General features: G+C 34.1%; 2 protein-coding genes across 3 annotated transcripts in view; both read left to right on the top strand.

Moving 5' to 3' along the window:
• The window catches only part of LOC126778861 (putative fatty acyl-CoA reductase CG5065), a 37,999-nt gene extending 22,251 nt beyond the window's left edge, over window positions 1–15,748 (top strand). Inside the window, exons 2-13 of the mRNA XM_050502587.1 lie at window positions 4,679–4,890; window positions 5,089–5,246; window positions 6,545–6,635; window positions 7,745–7,890; window positions 8,901–9,010; window positions 9,582–9,665; window positions 10,327–10,435; window positions 10,901–10,977; window positions 11,671–11,833; window positions 12,572–12,722; window positions 13,359–13,465; window positions 14,035–15,748. Of these exons, the coding sequence (XP_050358544.1) occupies window positions 4,693–4,890; window positions 5,089–5,246; window positions 6,545–6,635; window positions 7,745–7,890; window positions 8,901–9,010; window positions 9,582–9,665; window positions 10,327–10,435; window positions 10,901–10,977; window positions 11,671–11,833; window positions 12,572–12,722; window positions 13,359–13,465; window positions 14,035–14,125 (1,485 nt within the window). The 5' untranslated portion in view covers window positions 4,679–4,692 and the 3' untranslated portion in view covers window positions 14,126–15,748. The remainder of the gene's footprint in view (window positions 1–4,678; window positions 4,891–5,088; window positions 5,247–6,544; window positions 6,636–7,744; window positions 7,891–8,900; window positions 9,011–9,581; window positions 9,666–10,326; window positions 10,436–10,900; window positions 10,978–11,670; window positions 11,834–12,571; window positions 12,723–13,358; window positions 13,466–14,034) is intronic.
• A 1,467-nt stretch (window positions 15,749–17,215) lies between these two features.
• Window positions 17,216–23,845, top strand: LOC126778868 (myb/SANT-like DNA-binding domain-containing protein 3). 2 transcript variants are annotated; one of them, XM_050502600.1, is made up of 12 exons: window positions 17,216–17,407; window positions 19,074–19,254; window positions 20,201–20,278; window positions 20,763–20,843; window positions 21,327–21,401; window positions 21,479–21,598; window positions 22,356–22,547; window positions 22,840–22,995; window positions 23,070–23,208; window positions 23,307–23,381; window positions 23,454–23,596; window positions 23,687–23,845. In XM_050502600.1, the coding sequence occupies exons 1-12, from the start codon at window positions 17,331–17,333 to the stop codon at window positions 23,795–23,797; spliced, it is 1,428 nt and encodes a 475-aa protein (XP_050358557.1). In that variant the 5' UTR covers window positions 17,216–17,330; the 3' UTR covers window positions 23,798–23,845. The 2 variants fall into 2 exon arrangements, with proteins under 2 accessions (XP_050358557.1, XP_050358558.1); XM_050502601.1 differs by lacking the exon at window positions 21,479–21,598.
• The last annotated feature ends 71 nt before the right edge of the window (window positions 23,846–23,916 follow it).

Here is a 23,916-nt window from a genome sequence, read left to right as displayed (position 1 = left end):
GGTTTCCACGAACAGGGCTTTGTCCGTTGTTTTTTATATAGAATAGGAAGGCGGACGAGCATATGGGCCACCTGATGTTAAATGGTCACCAACGCCCATAGTCGTTGGCATTATAAGAAATGTTAACCATTACTTACATCACCAATGCGTTATCAACCTTGGGAACTAAGATGTTATGTTCCTTGTGCCTGTAATTACACTGGTTCACTCACAATTCAAACCGGAACACAACAATACCAAATACTGCTGTGTTGCGGTAGAATATCTAATGATTGGGTGGTACCTACCCAGACGAGCTTGTACAAAGCTCTACCACCAGTGGAAACCCACCTTAAGAATTTTAAGTAGAAATTTCTGTCGATAACTGTATTTCAAAATTATCATAGAGTTACTATAGCATACGATTGGTCTCATACCATGACATCGAAAGTTCATCTATTCAATATTCTATAGAAAATTATAAAATCCCCAAGTGTAATATTGTTTTAAAGAAAATCCCGAAAAACAATCTTCTGCTGGATAAGGGCCAGCAATGGGTAACTAATTGTTTACACATAATACTTCTCAGGAACTTCGAAATTCCTTCTGTCGTCTATTAGTGTTTTTGCAATTGAAATATTAGGACTGAAATCGTCTTCGAAACGCACTGCATTCTAGTATAAGTTTTCCGGGGTATCATTGCATCAGTTAGGTAGCTTGCCCTTGACGGGCCCTTTATCAAAATTTGGTGGGGGGCCCTACATCTTAACTGCGGTGATGACCTTTTTTTTTCACGCGAGTTTAGTGCCTTAAACTACTTATTCCAATTGATTTTTAAAATGTGTATAATATTTTAATTTTGTCCCGGGTAATTTAGCGTACGGTCTTAGAGTTTGGGTTCGGGCCCCTGCAGCTGGGCCCGTATCTTTGATACGGCTGATACGGCGGTAGCTACGCCCCTGTCAGGTATTACAAACAAACAATTCTCGTTTAATAGTACAGATAGACTATACTATGACATATAATTAAAATGTAAAACGCCATGATGTAAAATGTAAGATGAACGTTTGTTTATTCATGACACGATAAGATAGATGTATAACATATGCAAAGTGTGTAAAATGACGACACGAATAAAAAAAACATTTATTATTCATTTTTATTATCTATGGCAGTGGTGTTGAACGAATGACTCCCGAGTCGTGTAATGCCTTTTTTTGCTACACTAATTTGTAAATTATGAACCGTTTACAACTTTTCATAATATACCCCGCTTGGTTAGATACCGCAGTGGACCAGTGCTTAGTCAAAAGGGGAGGACAATAACCCAAGGGGTCAGGAACAAACCTGTCACTTTGACATCGCTAAGTACCCCGTAAACCTTTTGACATTAGGACTACGAGTGGTTTGTAATCATTGAAATGCCATCGTCTACAGTCGAAGCTGAACTTACCCCCTAAATGCCACATTCGTTCTCCTTAAATAAATAAAATAAAGTAAATCTTTCAAATTGATTAAAAGTTGTTTTTAATTTCATATAAAAAAACACATTGTAAATGAGTTAACTGCAAAAAAATAACTCAACACTAATCTAAGAAATAAATCCGTGTTTTATTTCTTTTTAAGTAATTAAATGTTTATAAGAATTATAACCACTTAATTAATTAAGATGTTCTGTTGTACAATATAATCAACACATTATAGTAACAATGTAATTTGTTATATAATTATATTTAATAAAGCGATGAAGTTGGAGAGCTAACATATAATTATAGCAAGTTGCGCATCGCATTGGATATACCAAAACATAATATAAACATATAAACACTTTGAATCATTTTATTGAGTGGCAATTTAATTAAGCATTTATAATACGCGTAACCTTACCTAACAATTATGGCTTAAAATATATAATACTGCCTTTAAGGCAATATTGATTTGATATGTTAAATAAATGCGAACGTCGAGGGCGTACGAAACGCCCTGCAAATGAGAAATAACGAAATTTACGGTTATTGATATATTTAAAAAAAACAATAAATAAGTATGGAAACGCAACCATAAAAACATACAGCTTCCGTAATATATCTACCAATAAATAGTATAAAACAAAGTCACTAAATTCCTCTGTACCTCGGGTAACTTCTTTTAAAACATGCAATGGATTTTCTTACGGTTTTCACTAATAGAAAGAACATTAAACGAGAAGGGTTTATATTTATAATCATATATATGTTATGCATTGACTGCCTCGTTGGTCTTATAGCTTGATGTAAGGCCGCAGACCCGGAAGTCCTTGGTTCAATTCCCAGGTCTAGCCAATAAAAAGTTATTGGGTATTTGTATCAGAAAATTCTCAGTAGCAGCCCGTAGTCTGAAAGTTGGAAGTGTTTACACACCCGTGTCTCGGAAAGCACGTAAAACCGTTGGTACTGAACTCTTTCCGGTCGTGTCGGATTGCAGTCTCCATCGGATTATGAGAGTTAGGGAATAGAGAGTGCACCTGTATTTGCGCACACACTTGTGCACTATAATATATCCTGCGTAGTTGGCTAATCTCTCTTGAGATCAGAAATCAGTCTGGAGGACATTATAATTATGTTATGCATATATGTATTATATGCTCTTTATACTGTACTTTATCGGCGTTTTTTTTATCCCAGGACCTCATGACCAGCGGTTTTATATCTAGCTACTAGACAAACGAGACAATTAAACATTATTGGGTTTTTCTGTCGAAAAAAATCATGAAAACAATCCGGACTAGAAGTTGGAAACGTATCTCATGCCTCGGAAAGGACGTAAAGTCGTTGGTCCCGGGCCTGAAATTTTTTACAGTTGTGTCGAAATTGCAGCCCCATTTTATTATTAGAGCGATGAAATACAGAATTCACCTTTATTTGCGCACATACTTGTGCACTATATGTCCTGTGCAGTTGCCTAATCTCCCTTGAGTCTGGCTGCAGTGGCTTAAATTAGTCAGGAGGAAATAATCATCATCATTATATATCCATATCTATATTTATATTTTAAGTTAGACGGATAGACTTCTGTTATTCTTATAATATATAATTATGTAAAAATTCGTATATCTTTCTTGAATATATTATCTCAGTCCTGCATCAAGTATGATGATAAATTGTGTGAAATGTATTATATATAAATATTTATATGTAAATATATTTATCAAAACCATTTATCTTTATTAATTGAGAAATAACTCATAAATAATCGTCTATGTGTGCGCGTCTACTAATCTTCGCCTCTAATCTCGATGATGTATTAGTTATTATATATAATCGTTTTTTTTTTTATTATTTCACAGCCTTTTGTCTAACCGCTTAGGAGATCCTATAAGAAGGATCTCATCTTTGAAAAAGCTTTTGTGTATGTTTTAAAAGTTTTGTCTTAATATTCGAAAGCGCCTAGTAAGTAACTACACTAGTAACAGGAACAGCCTGATAATGTCCCACTGCTGGGCTAAGTCCTCCTCTCCCTTTTGAGAAGAAGGTTTGGAGCTTATTCCACCACGCTGCTCCAGTGCGGATTGGTAGAATACACGTGTGGCATTATTTCAATGAAATTAGACACATGCAAATTTCCTCACGATGTTTTCCTTCACCGTCAAGCACGAGATGAATTATAAACACAAATTAAGCACATGAAAATTCAGTAGTGCTTGCCCGGGTTTGGAGCCACGATCATCGGTTAAGATTCACGCTAACCTAACACTAACACTAACCAAACCACTGGGCCATCTCGGCTACATAAATATTAAATTATAAAGTATAAAGATTAAATTATAAAGAGTTTCTCCAGTTTTTTAAACGATATATGGCATAGTGGCACGATTGATGGCTTTGTGCAAGCCCATCTGGGTAGACCACCCACTCCTCAGATATTCTACCGCCAATTAGCAATACTGTGTTCCGATTTGAAGTTTGAGTAAGCCAGTTAAATGTTATGTCCTTTGCCTGTAGCACAGGACATAACATTTTAGTTCCCAACGTTGGTGTAAGGAACAGTAATTATTTCTTACAACTCTAATATCTATGGGCGTAGTTATATAAAAAAAAATAGTTTGATTGAATAACATCAGCTCATTATTTATTCTACCCGCCAAGCATTATATCTGTATTGCTGGTCGAAGGACTAGTTGAGTAATTACAGTCAAATTATAGCATCTTAAAGCCAACATTGAACGTGTATGGGAGGTTTATTTATTGTTAAAGTCAACAGGTGGCCAATTTACTTGAGTTCAATTCTAAATTTGAAAAAAAAACATACCATTAAAATACAAGACAGTAAATACTACGTTATAAGTGCATATTATAATTAATAGCACACCGTGCTCGCTTATATTTTTAAGCAACATGATTGTAAAAGTATTCAGAAAAATGCCAAGGTCTATTAACAAATTTCTCGGATATGTAACCTATAAACGTAGTAAAATTGACCTTCGGTGTATGTTGTTGAATGATTTTATCAGTATTTTATTTATTTGATATTATATATTTATCACGATTTTTTGTTTTTACGATTTTATGTTTAGAAAATAAACAATTTATTTTAAAGTGCCATCTATTGGCCATTGATAAAGATAACTATAAAAAGTAAACAGTTAATTCATTGTTTACCAATTTTATTTTACAATAAATAATAAATTAGATTTTTTGACAAATTAATTATTTTGTTTCAGATACAAATCACAAAATGGCGCCATCAATAGGCGTATCGGAATTCTACGCAGGGAAGACAATCTTCATAACAGGAGCTACGGGTTTTATGGGAAAAGTTCTGATAGAAAAACTATTAAGATGCTGTCCAGATTTAAAAAGGATTTATTTACTAATGAGGCCGAAACGAGGACAAAATACCAAAGAACGCCTTGACGATTTCATAAATTGCCGGGTAAATATATCAACGCCATCTATTATGATTTTTTAAAATATTTTAAAGTAGCACCTTTATTAAATATATTATTAGTTTTAACTTTTAAGTGCATCTTATTCTTACATACAGTTAAAAAAAGAAACACGGCTGCTAGTGTCACCTAGCGGCGAGTAGCAAAGAACAATTTTTTTATAAAAATACAATTCATGATTTCAGGTTTTTGATTATCTTCAAGACAAATCTCCAAAAGTCTTCGATAAAATAACAGTAATCCAGGGAGATATCCTGCTGGAGGATCTAGGTCTTACTATACAAGACTGGGATTTATTGCAAAAAGAAACTGAGGTTTTGTTCCACTGCGCAGCTTGTGTACGGTAAGCTTGTTAAATAAACATGTTTACTATATTGGAATTTATTTCGACATACTGTACAATTGTACAAAAAGAAAATACAAACCTCACCTACAAATATGTAAAAAGAAATAAATACGTCATAGTAATGCATATCCGTCAGTTAATAAAGACAAAATTCCGAAAGATTAATGATTATAAATATTAGATAAAACAGAACTATACAAAAAAATCATAGAAGAAAAAAACACGATATTAATTACTAAAAAAGACGTTTGACGTTATATATGAAAACGATTTCTAAACGAGTTTTAGATTATCAACAATTTTGAATTTTCATCCTCATTATTGTCAACATTGTCAAGCTGTCAATTTCAAAATCAAAAATAAACAAACTAAAAATTATTAATGTATCCCTGTTGTGTAAATTAATTAAAATAATGCAAATGTAAATATATGTTAGTCATAATAGAGAAAAATAATAAAGAATAATACTACAGATAAGGAATATCAATATTCCTTATTTCTTTACCATTCCTTAATGGTCTGGCCACGAACCCTTGTATATTTTGCTTAAGATGTCTCCAAAACTAAACTGGAGATGCTTTCAAGATCAAATAAGCATTTTATCCTGTGATGTATTATGGCCAGCGTCACAATATAGAAATCGCTCAAGGCGAATTGTTGGCTCACGACAAATCATATAATATCGCCAAGTTTTTATTAATTCAGATTGTGTGATACTAGTCCCCATTAAATTAGGATACTATACCTTATCTTATAAAATGATATCTTTACAATTAAAAATCGACTCTCTGTCTAAAGCAATGATCTAGAATGTAAGACAGTAGGATGTTTACTGCTACTATTTGAGAAATTAGAAATATTCAAATGACTGCAATAAGTCAAGTTGATTTAGTGGAGATGTCATTAAAATTATCTTCAACCAAGCTGTGTAGCAACTGCATCTCACACAACTTGCCACTATAATGCCGTAAGTGCAGTAACAATGAATGGCTTAAAAGTCAAATTCTAAACCGAAAGATGTGATTGAATATTAAATGTAAATAAGTATATAAATTAAATCTATATTATCTGCTTATAAGAATAATTAAGATTACAGTTTCTTGTCAGGGATTCTAATAAATAAATAATCATTAAATTTTGCTGATATGTGATAACAACAGTCCTATAAAATTAATTATAAATTAGAAGTTGTACAATGATAATTCAAAGATGCATCTCCTGCTTGAATGTAAAAATTCTTGTAATCGGCTTTCAGCAAATGTATGCTATATTATAATAACGTTATATTTTTTCAGATTCGACATGTTCATTCGTGATGCCGTGAATATGAATACAGTTGGAACATTAAAAGTCCTCAAATTAGCCGATGGTATGAAAAAATTGCAGGTAAGAAATAGTAATATATATATAATATAATTAATAAAATTAATAGTTTAATACATCAAATCAAACCACCATTGTCATCATAGTCACCGTTAAAGCAACATGCTTTTTTTTGTTTTTTCTAATAATTATAAATGTGAAAGTGAGTTACTCAAGCTTTCACTACTAAAATACATAACTAATCATCATGGAATTTTGTATTGTTTTGTATATTGTTAGGGGTACAGAAAAGGATTTATTGTACCTAATAACCGCTTTCTGAATGGTGGCGAAAACTAGTATGTTAAATGTAATTGATTATTCAAACTAAATATTTAAAGCGACTAAATTATATCTACATATGCAAATTGAACATAGTTTGTACATGATTGTTCAATTATTTTAATTTGTTGTTCATGTTCATATTTATTCCATGTTCAAATTCCAAAAATAAAGAATATGGAGATAAAGAAATCTTTTTTTTACGCTGCAAAAACGCTTTACGCGTTTCGCCCACGGGAACCGTGGAGGGATATGTGGGGCTCGCCGGTATCGGAATTCCCACTAAAAAACCAGCGATACCCTTTCCGTCTTAACGTGGAGCGCCACGAGATCGCTTTCGCATGCTACCGTGACGCTCAGGGAGATAAAGAAACCTTTGATTTACATAATCCAAGCAATTTCAATATTATGCTCTGTGAACAGTTCTTTTTAAATATATATTTATTTTTAATACAACAATATTCAACTTAATTACTTATGTATATCCACTTTAACTTTACTTCCAAACAGCTTCACCAACATAATGAATAATTATAGATTATTGTCGACTAATGATATTGCGTCAATTCGATGTCAAAGTTGTTTATTATTTAGAGTAAAGAACTCCACTAGTGTAAGAACAGGCTTTAAAAAGATTTGCCTCGCCGTGCTTTAGCTATCACCGACCCCAAAAAAATTCAGTATTTTTTGGGTTCGGGGAGCTATTTCAAATCTATACACTATTGTCGTTCCTGACTGTCTCACAGAGGCCAAAACTACCAAGCAAACATTTGGAGTTTCCACTTTTAAAGGGAAATGGGAGATTGCTTACATACAAATTACTATATAAAATATGCTCTTTCAATTTCAAGGTCTTCGTCCACGTATCGACTTCCTACTGTCGTTGCGAAGTCCACACCCTGGAGGAACGCCTGTACCCATCCAAGCACAGACCACAGGACGTCATTGAATGCGTCAAGTGGATGGACGATGACCTTCTAAGCTACCTTCAACCGAAGTGAGTTTTATGATATTATTATTATTTATTAACGAGCCGGTTGGCGTGGTTGGTGAATGCTTGCCTTTCACGCCGAAGGTTGTGGGTTCGATTCCCACCCAGGACAGATATTTGTGTGCATGAACATGTCTGTTTGTCCTAAGTCTGGGTGTAATTATCTATATAAGTATGTATTTACAAAAAAAAAATAGTATATGTAGTATGTCAGTTGTCTGGTTTCCATAGTACAAGCTCTGTACAAGCTTAATTTGGAATCAGATGGCCGTGTGTGAAAAATGTCCCAGGATATTATTATTATTTATCTATACACCAATAATTTATTGACAAAAACCCATTATTGTTTATTGGCCCGAAATGCGATTTTATTACTGTAACTTCATGATCTGCAGCCACAAAAGCCGGCCAGTAGACCAGTTAAGAAATAAAAAAAATATAATTAAGGTCAATGATTCAACTAATAAGAAAACGTTATTTATCTGAAAACGCGTGGACTAGAGTGGCGATATATACTCTTCAAAACTTCAAGTTTGAAGGAAGTATGACCAGCGCCTTTTTTTTTTCTAATATGCGCCGGGATGGCAAATGACTCTACTCCACCTGATGGTAAGTGGTAGTAGAGTCCAAACGCGACGACGGCCAGCACAGTCGGGAAGAATGTTCTGTACTAGCCGTCCCCGCCTTGCCGGCCCGCAAGATGCCTCTTCACGCCTCGTTTCAAGGAACCCGGGTTGTAAGAGAAGGGGAACACAGAGGGCCTTGACTTTGATGAGCTGTTCTGTTACGTGAAGTAAACTTTGTCCTACAGTCCTCCTTTCTGTTTGCGGAGGTTAGGAGCTTATTTCATGGCGGTCCAATTAGGATAGGTGGAACACACATGTGACAGATTTTCATCCAATGCAAATTAAGAAAATGAAAATTCAGTGATTAAGACGGTGTGATACCGCAACTTCAGTTAAGATGCAAGTGATCTAGCCCCTGGGCTGTGTGATTTAAAATGACCTTCATTTCAGGCTCATAGACCCTCAACCGAACACGTACGCCTACACCAAGTCGTTGACTGAAGATCTGGTCTCGCAGCATGTTGGGAAATATCCGATCGTTATCGCAAGACCTTCTATTGGTAAGAATTTAGAAGAATATTTTTCCACATATAAATGAAGTTTTATAATATAGGTAAGTGAACGGTATATGGCCACCTGTTGGGTAATGCTTACCACCATTAACGGTCATTGTAAGAATATTAACCATTGGTTACATCGCCAATGCTTTAAAACTAAGATATCTCTTATTTCTACATGAGTAGTTCAACTCGCTCACTCTCCAAACCGGAAAGCAACGATACCAAGCTTAGCTTTTTGGCGGTAGAATATGTAATTAGTTGTTATTTGTTTTAATGCTGGTTCAGTCACCTGTCATCTTAGAAACTATAAAAAATAAAATTGACACATGATATTCGAACTGATCGTTGCATTAACGGTAAAGGAAAACATAGAGAGGAAACCTGCATATGTCTAATTTCTGATCTTCTGCCATATGTGTATTCCACCAAACCTCCTCAAAAAAGGAGAGGGGCCTTAGCTCAGCAATGGGACATTTACAGGCTGTTACTTGTATGAGTTAATAGTCTTCGGTTATTATTAACAATTGTCGTTTGAGGATATTTTATAGTTTGTTTTGATTTATGTTTTTAGTAACCGCAGCTTACAAGGAACCGTTGCCAGGTTGGGTGGACAATATGAACGGGCCCACAGGACTCTTAGTTGGCGCTGGAAAAGGTGAGAACTTAATCTACGGTGCCTGTGGTCGGTAGTATTTCGGCCGTAGGTTTAATGTCATTCGAGCAATTTTATTTTGTTTATCTATAGCTGAATGGTATCATACCATTCATATAACATAACTTCTTATGTTTTGTAATCAATGTCAGTAACAGCCCGATGTCGATATGTTAACAATGGTTGCAGCCCCCATGCCTCGGAAAGCACGTAAAGCCCTTGTAAACTTTTCCGGTCGTGTCGTAGTGTCCGTCTTATTAGATTTTGACTATTGACTGCCTCGTTGGTCCAGTGGCTAGATATAAGGCCTCAGACCTCGAGGTTCTGGGTTCAAATTCCAGGTCGGTGAGGCCAATAAAAGTTATTGGGTTTTTCTGTCGAAAATTCTCAGTAGCAGCTCGGAGTCTTGAAATTGGAAGTGTAAACTCTTCCGTGCCTCGAAAAGCACGTAAAGCCGTTGATCCTGCGCTTAAACTCTTTCCGGCCGTGTCGGATTGCCGTCCCATCGGGTTATGAGAGTTAGGGAATAGAGAGTACACTTGTGTTTACGCACACACTTGTGCACTATAATATATCCTGCGCTGTTAAACATATCCGTGTGTGTGTGTGTGTGTGTGTGTGTTTGAAATGATTGGTTTTGAAATTACGATGTGTTTTCCGTCAGGAGTGATCCGCACGATGCATTGTAACGACTCCTACTCAGCGGACGTGATCCCGGTCGACATGGCGGTGAATGCCTGTATATTGCTCTCATACTTAACTGCTGTGGAAAAGTAAGTATATAATTGATAATTAAGGTAGTATTTTTTTTTAATTTATTGTTTATAATTCATCTCGTGCTTGACGGTGAAGGAAAACATCGCGAGGAAACCTGCATGTGTCTAATTTCATTGAAATAATGCCACATGTGTATTCTACCAACCCGCATTGGAGCGGCGTGGTGGAATAAGCTCCAAACCTTCTCCTCAAAAAGGGAGAGGAGGCCTTAGCCCAGCAGTGGGACATTAACAGGCTGTTACTGTACTGTCTGTATTTAAAACAGATTCGCACGGACAATCGGACCACCATCCCTAACATTTGTGCCATCAACTGCCTGTAGTTACACCACACTCACACTTCAAACCAGAACAACTGTACTAAATATTGGTTGGTGGTAGAAATATGTGGTGACTGGGTGGCTACCCGAATGAGCTTGACCAAAGCCCTACTGAATATAATAAAATATATTTAATTTTCAGGCCGAAAGAGATTCGAATTTGTAACGTAACACAATCCGGTAACAACCCCATTACTTGGGGCGAAGCACTCGATATGGGTAAATATAACAATTCATATTATTGCAGCTGTAATATTGAAAATTTTTCACCAAAACAATTTGCAAAGTTTAGCGATGAAGAAAATTTTGCAATAGCTGATTATTAATGTTAAGTTCTTATAGATAAATATTAAAGTATGTATTAGACGGGCCGGTTGGCGTGGCTAGTAGATACTTGCCTTTCACGCCGAAGGTTGTGGGCTATATTCCCAACCACGACAGACATTTGTGTGCATAAACATGTCTGTTTGTCCTGAGTCTGGGTGTAATTATCTGTATAAGTATGTATTTGCAAAAGAAAAGTAGTATATGTAGTATATCAGTGGTCTGGTTTCCATAGTACGAGCTCTGCTTAGTTTGGGATCAGATGGCCGTGTGTGAATAATGTACCAGGATATTATATTATTATTATTAGTATGTACCTACTCGTATATTAATGTATAGTGTTTATTGTGTGTTTGTTCATAATATTTATATATTTCTCTTTCAAATTGTTGTTTTAAAAATCATGATGGTCATTGATGGTCTCGTTTGTCTAGTAGATATCTTATAAGGATTTTCTGTTGAAGATTATCTTTTATATCTAGCCATTAGACCAGCGACGCAGACAATAAATAGTAAAATAAAAATTTGCAAAAAAAAAAATTCATTGTGAATCATTTGTTATTAATGAATGCTGATATTCTGTTCAAGGTCGCATTCACGTCCAAGAGTTCCCTTTCTCCGTGTGCCTCTGGTACCCGGGGGGTTCACCAAAGAGCTCGAAGGTCCAACACCAGATCGCTGCCTTCTTCACCCACCTATTACCAGCTTATTTTGTGGATTTAATCATGTTTTTAATGGGAAAGAAGACTTTGTAAGTATACCGCTAAATAAATGATTATGTAAAAAATTAATAATAGTGGTTTCGTACCTGTGCAGGATGAAAATTTGTATCCATTTGAGTAGAGTGGAATACGCTCCAAACCTCAAAAGGAGAGGCAGCCTTAGCTCAGCAGTGGGACATTCAGAGACTCGTACTTTTTCTTAAATCACTAACTACAGTGTTTTGAAATGGTTGCCTTTTCCTTTACCGCAAGAAATGAATTATAAAAACACACAAAAATTGTAAAATTCCATGTATATATATAAAGTATTAATAATAATATATGTACTGTAATAGCTACAGTTTTCCAATAAATAAATAAAAATAACACACATGAAACCGAGATCGTCGGTTAATATTCACGAGTTCTAACCATCGAGCGATCTCGGACTCTATTAATTCTTCAAGAAAAAAGCCGAGATGGCTCAGTGGTTCAAACGCGTTAATCTTAACCGATGATAGTGTGTTTAAACCCGGGCAAGCACCACTGAATTTTCATGTGCTTAATTTGTGTTTATAATTCATCTCGTGCTTGGCGGTGAAGGAACACATCGTGAGGAAACCTGCATGTTTAACTTCATTAAAATCCTGCCACATGTGTATTCTACCAACCCGCATTGGAGCAGCGTGGTGGAATAAGCTCCAAACCTTCTCCTCAAAAGGGAGAGGCCTTAGCCCAGCAGTGGGACATTATCAGGCTGTTACAATATGTAATTCTTCCTTTTCCAGTATGATTAAAATTCAGAAACGCGTCAGTTACGGTCTAGAAGTCCTGCAATACTACACGACGAAGGAATGGTTCTTTAACAATGATAACTACAGAGCATTGTGTAAACAAGTTTCTAAAGTCGATAATGAAATATTTTACACAAATATGGAGGTGAGAATTAAAGTTTTTATTTATAATAGGTAGGCGGACTGGCAAATAGGTGCTGGATGAACCGCGAATCTTACTATCCCTTACATCAAACTTACAAATTCAATGCGCCACCAGTTTTGGGAACAAAGATATTATGTCCCACAACAATACTAAGTTGCTGTTTTGCGGTAGAACATCTGTCTACCCAAACGAGCTTGCACAATGCTCTATCCTGAGTAAACATGCAAGCGGGGAACAGGTCTCGAGTCTAAACCTAAGAATACCGATTCACGAGACTTAAATCTGGCAAATCTTGGAGATACGAAACGTAAATAAAACCCTTATTACTGTGGATTATGAGTTCTATTAAAAGTTATAGGGGTATTTATGTGAAGGTTTTCTCAATAAAAGCCAGATTGGAAGTTACCTGTTAGCATTTACAGTGGCGGTTGGTTCTGGGCCTAAATTTTCTTTGTATATGATTATCGTATTGCACACACACTTGAGCACTATAAATCGTTTCCATAATCGGCTAGCCACCTTTATGAATGGTCTTCGTGACCGGTATCGATCAACCGAACGGCTCATCATAATTTCATCCCCAGCAGAATGGCATAACAATGAGTTTTTTTTTAATTTTTTTATTTATATCCTTAGGCTTTGGATTGGAGTGCTTACATAAGGAACTATATAAAGGGTGCTCGGGAGTACTGCTGCAAAGAGGACCCTGCGACATTGCCACAAGCCAGGAAGCTGCAAAGACAGTAAGACCTTCTGATTTTTTTTACTTATTTTATGCAGACAAACGAGCAGAAGAGCCACCTGTTAAGAAAAGCTCTCCTCTATCAATAAACTAATTATAACTTCTAAGATCTTATGTCTCTTGCCTTTTATGACACACACTGTCTCACACTTTAAACCGCTAGCGCTCTGTAGCGATTATTTACAGCAATATGTATGATATAAAAAAAAAAACTGGAAAATGTAATATGTGCCAAATTTCATTGTGACCATTAATCATAAATAGATATTAACATCAATTTAAATACAAAAACAGCAGTACTTGGTATTATTGTGTTCCGGTTTGAAGGGTGAGTGAGCCAGTGTAATTACAGGCATAAGGGACATAACATCTTAGTTCCCAAGGTTGATGGCGCATTGGTGATGTAAGCAATGGTTAACATTTCTTATAATGCCAATGTCTATGGGCGTTGGTGACCTTACCATCAGGTAGCCCATATGCTCGTCCGCCTTCCTATTCTATAAAAAAAAACATAAATAGTCATTACTATGTATGTGTACATCATTATTTTAAACGTCACTTTTGTTTCAGATTGTACTACTTGGACAAAGCAGTTCACATTGTCGTCTATTTCCTAATCGCATATTTTATATATTATTATATAATACGTTTCTTTTGTTAATATATATTCTTAAATGTTATGTATCTTTGTAAATAACGTTATATAAATGTTTTAAACAAAGGCAACTACTTTTAGTTGATAAGTTGGACGATTTAACTCAAATTAATGCTGATAATGGTTATAAAATCAAAGTTAATAACTAAGGAGTCATCAAAGTCTCCTTGTCAATAGATTATGTGACCATTTCTTGATCGAGTTCCACCCGGAGTCATGATTTTATGTTCCTTTAAAACAATATTATATATAAGACTATGCTCAAACAATATTATATATAACAATAAATATTTATTTATTAATCATTTATATACTTTATTTGCATTTAAATTGTATTGGATAAGCAGACATGAAAATGAACTATACATTGGAGGACAGATAAACAAATCTTACATTTACATATTCCAAGCAATTCGCTAAGAGGTCTGCAATATTAAGCAATATGAACAGTTCTTAATTAATATATCTTTATTTATGATATAACTCTATTTCACTTTTATTTCACTTCCAAACTTCACTTCCTTATCATCATTTTTACCCCCTTTACATGTCTTGTCAATTCAAAGTTGTTTATCACCACCCCCACCATTTTATTTGGCTATATAATACAAATTAATATATAAAAATAACACATACTACATAATATGTATGTAATCAACAGCTCTTATCAATATACAACATAATTTAGTGATATTATCAATGAAGCCCCCTCCATATCTTCTACTATAATACAAGAACTGTCCATAATGTAAAAATTTTAATTTAGGTTATGCCATTTGTACTTAAACTCTCTGTATTACACCACCGTTATGATTATTGAATCGTTTTGTTTCTAGATAAGACTCGGTACTGGAAATATATGAAGAATAGTTTTTTTTTTTTATATAATAAGTGTAATTATAAATAAACTATGTTGTCTTTTTCGATTTTGTAGTCTAAGATTTGTAAATATAATTTGTGTATGACAATATTTTTATAAATTGCAAATTATGCATGACATTAAATAGCAAATTCCAAATTTGCAGTGCTAAGTAATTGTATTGTGGAATAATCCAAATTAGCAATTTGATGTTTTAATTTTTATTACACAGATCCAATACCGTTTTATTTTTGTAGGTACCATGTTTGTATATTATGATTATTTCATTGTTGAAAACATCAATAATTTGTGTTTTTTTATATAATAATAGGAAGTCGGACAAGCATATGGGCCACCTGATGGTAAGTGGTCACCAATGCCCTTAGACATTGGCATTGTAAGAAATGTCAACCATCACTTACATAGCCAATGCGCCACCAACCTTGGAAACTAAGATTTTATGTCCCTTGTGCCTGTAATTACACTGGCTCACTCACCCTTCAAACCGGAACACAACAATATCAAGTACTGCTGTTGTGCGGTAGAATATATGATGAGTGGGTGGTACCTACCCAGATGAGCTTGCATAAGGCCCTACTACCAATAAAGATTTTTAATATTTGTAGCTGTAATAGTACATTGTGATATTCCATAATAAAATTTGCATAATTTTGCATTTTTATTTATAATATGTTTTACCAAAAAAACCAAATGTAATGCATATTATTTTTGATTGTTATAATTTTTTATCTGTGCTATAATCATTAAATAAAGGATATGTGTAACAAACTATTTGTTTTTTTTTTTCATTGCATTTACTAGAATATAGAAGATGAGCTAAATCATATTTTAGAGACAGATTTATTTGATACCTGTATTTCATTAGTTTTTAATTAAAACATGTACATTTATGTGATAATAATTTACTGTGTAAATAATTTGGCTATGAGTAAATAAATAAAAATTAATATCTCAATCTATGATATGTAATTTTGTTACAAATATAGGATTGCTTTTGGATTTTTTTTATAATACATATAAAGCTATGCAAATATCCAAAATGGATGACTAAATGAATAGCTTTTGTGTTTTCAATAAAAATTAATACCATGTTATTTAGATTTGGGTACTCTTAAGGATTGCATTCAGCGACAAACACGGAAATCGCCAAATATCTCAGTGAAAAAGGCACCTCGTCATGCAAAGGCAGGTTTTCATTATTAAATTTTACATATTTTACTTATTAAGTATTACCAACTACAAAATAAAAGACAGTATAAGTTAGGTCTGACACCGTTTGACGACAGTTGATACAATATTCCTTCTTATTTTTTCTTTCTATATTTTTAGTCTTTATATTTTTTTTTATTGGATTTTCGCTTGCGATCAGTCTTTGACGACTATAAGAAGATGAGTTGAATTGTACCATTTAGTATAATCATTATTTTTTTAATAATTAGAAATAGTTTTTTTTTTTTTAATTTATATATTCACGCTTGACTGTTATCAAACCTGATGGAAAGTGAAAATACAGTCTAAGATGGGGCTTGCCTAAAAGATGCCTAAGCACTATTGACTTGAAGGTACCCTTATGTAGGTGGTGGGAAAAACGGAGGTCAGGAGGGTATTCCAGACCTTACAGGTGTATATCAGAAACGAGGAAGCAAATATAATTTATAAAATTAAATATAATTTATTATTTTTTTTACAGTTATTTCAATTGATTTGCAGTCAACATATATTATTTTGTTAAGTATGCGAGCTACAAAATAAACTAACTATGTAAATTGTTTCATTCAAATGCCATACATATAAGATATCATTACAAAGCTGAGCTTTACCCTATAAATTGTGGTTATATGTTGATACATACAAATTGCATAATTGATTGATGTTTTCAATTATTACTGTTCCATTTCTTAAGCTAGAAACAAACTAACACAACAGTAGAACGAATATATTTGACCAATGTGTTTGTTAATATATTATTTGTCATTGCTGAAATTATTTCGATTTATTTGGCGCATCGCAATGATTCAAAATGACTTTAGTGACATATATGTTAAGCTTAAATAAGTGTCTTAATATATAGGACATTAGACGTTATAATCGATTAACCGCAGTAGACTCTAAATAGTAATACGTCTTCACTCTGGTCTAGTCTCTAGATTAGAGTGAAGACGTATTAAGACAGCTTTTATGGCGACTATGTTTTCTAGTGTCTACACTACGCCTTATACAGCTCGCGTTCAGAGCGCTTGCTCAGTGGCCGGCGCGTCACGACTCACGGCGTCAGTAGCAGTAGTCAAAATAAACTCTTAAAGTAAAGACCTCGCGCATTTTTATTGAATAATGACTTACTGTGCAGTAAAAGGGTGTCCTAACTCATCACAGAATACCCAGGAGCATCAGGACATAACATTTCATGTGTAAGTACTACATAGAAACGTATATTTCAGAGTAATGTTTTACCCAATCATCAAAACAAAAATAAAATTGTGCATTTGACAGACGTTGTCGTTTAATATTAAGTCAATAGCAATTTACTTAACATTGAAAGTCAGTGTTGCCAGATTAAAACACTACTAAATTTTATTATTATTAAATCTTTTAACTAATATTACATCTCGGAGACAATTTAAATATTTATTATCTAATGACAATTTTAAATGCCAATAAGTATCGTAAAATTACTATAAAGCATAAATATACGTAAAATCGTTGATATTTAATGGAAAAGTTTATTTAAATACCGACATTGAAACATTATTTACAGTTAATTAAAAGACAATCCTAAGTATGTAGTTTCATTTAAATAAGCTGTGTTTTGTTTATTTAATTGCGTCCCCTTTCCCACGTTTGATCTCATATAGAGATCAAACGTAAATGTCAAAGCAATCAAATGTATAGAAATATGATTTAAAAACAAAAATATTACAGCGCTTCTCATAAAGGTTGCTTAGCGAGTGATTAGTTAAAGAAAGCTCTGTATTATTTTTATGAATGTCAATTAAATAATGGTAGAAACAGCCACTAAGCAACATTTATAAGTAAGGCCTTTAATTCGTAACATAATCATAAATTTATAAGTTCAATTCGACGTTATTCATTAATTTCAGAAATATTAGTAATAGTAGTTTAATATACAGTAATAAAAAATAGGTTATTATAATATATATATCCTACTGATATTATAAATGCGAAAGTGAGTTTAGTTTGTATTCGTTACGCTTTCATCTCTTCATTTCTCAACCGATTGTCATGATATTTTTCGTACACCTTGTGAGGGGTATAAAAAACGATATGGAGTGCCAAACAACATTCCGCCCCACGAATGGGCGCAGACGTGGGCAGAAACTAGTATTTAATAATAAAGCCATTATTGTATTTAATTACTATTTTTCTACAACACAATATGATTTAATAAAAAAATGGGGAATTTTTTCACTACTATGGCAGCCCTACTCACACACTGGGCATCAGTTTCTACAGCGCTTTTACACGTGAATTACAGGCCGCACAATGTTTGTCCCGAGCGCTCCATTTGTCTTTTTTTATAATCTATCGATAGTCAGTACTATTGCTTTATATAAATGAAAACCTATGTTGTCCTAACGTATTAATCAGAGACAAGGAACTTCCTACTTTTTTTTTCTTTAGATGATAGATTATACGATATACATTAGTCTTGTTAATTTCGTTTACCGTAACAGCCTGTGAATGTCCCACTGCTGGGCTAAAGGCCTCCTCTCCTCTTTTTGAGGAGAAGGTTTGGAGCTTATTCCACCACGCTGCTCCAATGCGGGTTGGTAGAATTCACATGTGGCAGAATTTCAGTGAAATTAGACACATGCAGGTTTTCTCACGATGTTTTCCTTCACCGTAAAGCACGAGATGAATTATAATCACAAATTAAGCACATGAAAATTCAGTGGTGTTTGCCCGGGCTTGAACCCACGATCATCGGTTAAGATTCACGCGTTCTTACCACAGGGCCATCTCGTAATTTCGTTTAGAAACAATTATTTTCGATGATTCGAAGTTAAAGATATTAAAACATTTAAAATGATTATAAATAATTGTATTTTATTTTAGATTTCCTACTGACCCGATTATTGCTGGTCGATGGGTAGAACAAATAAGGCTTAACCGCAAAGAAGAATACTGGCAACCTATAAAATACACCAAGATATGTTCATTACATTTCGATGAAAGCGAAAAGTATTTTACTAAAGGAGGCATATGCAAATTGCGTCAAACTGCTATACCAACGAAGGTATTTGATAAATACTTTTGGTTTAATATTCATTACAACAATGCATGCCCACTTGATCTTCTTTTTTTTTTAACTTAGAATAGGTAGATGGACTGGCAAATGGGCCACACGATGGTAAGTAATCATCTTCCATAGACTTGGTGCTATAAAATATATTAATCATTTATAACATCGCCAATGCGCCACCAAACTTGGGAACCAAGACGTTTGTCCTCTGTGTCTGTAATAACGCTGGCTCACTCACTCTTCAAGAACACAACAATAATATACAGTGTTGTTTAATGGTAGAATAAGGGATGAATGTGTGGTATACAACGTCCTATCGCCGTCAATGTTATCCTCGCCAATTATTGGTTCTCTCTCATAATCCGATGTAATGGCAATTTGATACCGCTACTGTGAATTCCATAAAGAAAAACTCATTTTACGGTGGTGACCCGGTAACCGAATCCAGGAGTACGGTATCTGAGACCTTAATCATACTTTTCATTATATTCATATTTTCTTGCTTAGTGCGTATCATATGTAGTGTTGCTATGTTCTAGAATCTGTACATTATTTGAAAAAAATATATACATTATCATGATCCTCTTGAGCCGGATACGGTACAAATCAGTAATGGTTTCTTTTATTTATATAATTAATGACAAGTAGTCACAATCTGCCATAGGGGTGGCGATGAAATAAATATTAATTTTTCCTTATATCGACAGTGTATCACCAACCCTGGGAACTAAGATGTTATCTCTTGTTCCTGTCGTTACACAGTAATTAGCATTAAGCAATGAGCCTACTCAGACGGTCTTACACGTCGGTGTAGAGGTTGCTCTACCATAGGTCTTATCTGCAACCTTATAAGTTAAACTAGGTATTCAATATACCTATCATTATTAAATAATCATTGTTACTTGAAAACTTTTTATAATGTCTGCTTTTACTGTTTCAGGGTCTAAATATTGTTTGCAAAAAAGAAAGTATAGATGAAGACCAATATGATCCTCGCGAGCCGGATAAGCTACAGCTGGTTAGTTACTATTTCATACAAACCTCATGAGCACAGTGATGGATTTACCAGCCAGCTAAGCAGATATAAACCTAGGGTGGTAAACTTAGGGACTAATTTTGTAGACAATCATGAAAAAAATTTAACGGCATTGTGATGTCATACAGTCTTCGAGTCAATCTTTTCTTGTGCAATTTCAACTAAATTGTTGAATGTCAAAAATAAATGTGGCACTCTGGCTTTGAAAATTAAAGGCGGCCAAAATATTTATAGCGTATGCTCGAAACATCTGCAAATCCACCACTGAAGAAGCATCTGCAAAATTTACTCGTCTAGTCTTTAATATCCATTTTCAAACATTTCCTATTTACTAACCCCCCCCCCCCCAATTAAGTGTTAAGCTTATGTTAGGACCGGACACGAGTATGACTGGCTTGCACAAAGCCTTCTAACCGAAAAGGTAAAATAAAGTGTTATATAAATAAATAACATAATCGTTTTACAGCGTCCATGGTGCAATGATGATGAAAAAGCAAATATTAAAAATCGGACATCTTCATCCCAATCTCAAAAGACAATCAAATCGGTACGGAATAATCAAATTACCATTTCATTTATGTACGATTTACTCACAATTACTTTCCAAGATGTGCCAAAGTAGCTAGTGGGTCCCTTCAGGTTAAGAGAAGTTTTTTATTTTACCTATTTAGGTAGGTAGACTGGTAAATGGAACACCTAATGGTATGTATTTACCACCGCCCTTAGACATTATTAGTAAAAAAATATGAACCATTACCCCTACATCGTCAATGCTCTGCCAACATATAAAAAAAAGGTGTTATGTCCCTTGCGCCTTTAGTTACACTGGCTCACTCATCCTTCAAACCGTAACACAAGAATACTAAGTATTGTTATTGGTGGTGGAATATGCGATGAGTGGGTAGTACCTACCAAGACTTTCTTGCACAAAGCCCAACCACCAGTCAAGTTACTCACTTGACGATCTAGTATTTATATCATCTATTTCATGGTCACATGCAGTTTAATGTCTACTGTTGCTATGTTTTAGAAACGGTATATTTCGTTTAAAGAAGAAAGCGAGGAAAGTAACGATCTATCTGATCGTGAGCCGAATAAGAATAAGGTTAGTTTTACGTTGAAAACAATTAAGGCACTTACGATTTTCTACGTCTGGTCTTTAGTAATATAATCGATGTCCAGGGCTTATCGTGTGATGAAGCAAACGGAAATGCTAACAATGAAACTCTGGGTACATCTTCATTTCACCACCAAAAAAACAAAAATTGCATATGCAGCGCTGCGCATGCGTCAAAAAACTCGGTACGTAATGATACATACATACACATTTATATCTATTATATTATACACATTTGCTAATATATAAAAAAAAACAAGAACATTCATACGACGTTACCACTTCAAACATCAATAGATTAAATTTAAACTGATTTATATAAGTGATAGATGAGTTTGTAGTTAGTATTCGTTAACAATCATACACGAAATTATATATAAATATAATTATATGTAAATATATGATTATTTGTAATTTTTTGACTGTTGAAAAGATTAACTTCTGAATAGTTTATGTGTGGTATTTCGCATATATATAGATTGTAAAATGACGATTTAAAAGAGGCTTTGAGACCGTACATGAATAAATTATATTATGACTTTGATAAATATATAATGGTAAGAATAAATAAATAAGTATGTATGTTTTTTTTTTATAGAATAGGAAGGTGGACGAGTATATGGGCCACCTGATGGTAAGTGGTCACCAAACGCCCTTAGACATTGGCATTGTAAGAAATGTCAACCATCGCTTATAGCCAATGCGCCACCAACCTTGGGAACTAAGATTTTATGTCCCTTGTGCCTGTAATTACACTGGCTCACTCACCCTTCTAACCGGAACATAACAATATCAAGTATTGCTGTTTTGCGGTAGAATATCTGATGAATGGGTGGTACCTACCCAGACGAGCTTGCACAAAGCCCTACCACCAGTGAAAGCCCTACCACCAGTAGTATATAAATAGAGTCTTTATATTTATATATCGTTGTTTCAATTTAGGATCCACGACTTAAGACATCACGCAAAAGAGAGGCGAATTTCACAGCCTACGAAAAGAATTTATTGGCAAAACTAATAAAGAAAAAACCAATCATCGAAGCGAAATTAATAGATGCCAAGACGGTCGCTAAGAAACAAACAGCGTGGGATTTAATAACCAGCGAATTTAATAGTAATGCAAATGTACAAAAGGTAAGACAAATCACCGATGACGTATATCCCATTCCATATCATTTATAAAAGATTTATAAAAGCTCTGCTATATAATGCACTACAAACAGTTCTATATATATAATCTAATATATCTTTATTTATAAGAAATCACCTAATTTATTATTTAGCTATAAAAACATCGCAGACATTCAAAACGTATTTTTTTGACGACACCATAGATTTAAGATTTTGTCTAATAATATCGCGCCAATTCAATGTCGGAGTTGTCTATTGGTTTTACTCTTAATATTATTTTACATGCTTGTTCTAGCGCGAGACAATCACTTTAAAGTGGGCATGGGATAATATGAAGGCATTTGCACGCAAGGCCCATGCCACTAAAACAGGTAACTTGATGAGGACTGGTGCTGTACCACATGCATCCTCCCCACCACAACGTGATGCCACAATGAGCATGATTGAAGACGTAAATATCGTAACAGTCTCTGGGTTTCCTAATTAGAGACCAGATATTTTCTAATATATTTTTTTACTTATCAGGCTGCACCAGAGTTTGTGTGCGAAAATAGAAAATCTTTTGATCATGACAGTTCAATCTTAGATACGCGTAAAGAATTAGACTCATTCATAGAAAATAAAACTGATACTTCTATCGACGATCATTCAATCGACGAGTACGGTATGGTTCTTATTATAAAAGTGTTGATGTCATATGATTTATGTTTGATAATAAGTTTATAAATATTTATTTTACATTTGCCGATATTTTGAACAAAGAAAATATTGAGGAAACTTCATCTTCAGAAACTTCTGGTTCTACGAGCCCACAAATTGATGATTCAAAAAGTGAAGGTAAATGAATTAGTCTTGAATTAAAAATTATTTTAATAGTCAAACCTATTTTAATTTTCATTTATATTTTAGATCGAACTGGCAAAATATGTCCAGCAGTTCTTAAGACTACAGGTCAAGCTCGAAGAAGCACAGACATTCGTCGAAAGGCTGTACTGAGAATTAGACATTTTGATTACAAGAGGAAAATGGAAAAGCAAATATTGAAAACAAGGGTATATATGATTTTCTATAGCTTATTAATTTGATTGTTGCTATGTATATAATAACTGCACGTTTGGCTTACATAATATATTATTTTAAAGCTGGAAGTTGAAGAAATAAAAAAGAATGCTGCAATATTAGTAGAAGAAAGAAACCAAATTTTATTGGAAAAAGCTAGGATGGAATTGGAGAAATTAAAAAAAACAATATAAGATAAAACAGTATGACTATATCTTAAAATAAATGTATTATTTGATTAATTGATGCATTTTTATTTGAATTTTCAGCATTAAGAAAAAACCCCCATTTAAAGACAGTTTGGTGTGACAAC

Source organism: Nymphalis io, chromosome 27, assembly GCF_905147045.1.
Source record: "Nymphalis io chromosome 27, ilAglIoxx1.1, whole genome shotgun sequence".
Lineage (NCBI taxonomy): Eukaryota > Metazoa > Arthropoda > Insecta > Lepidoptera > Nymphalidae > Nymphalis > Nymphalis io.
Note: the sequence above shows the minus strand (reverse complement) of the source record. Positions and strands in the feature narration are given on the sequence as shown.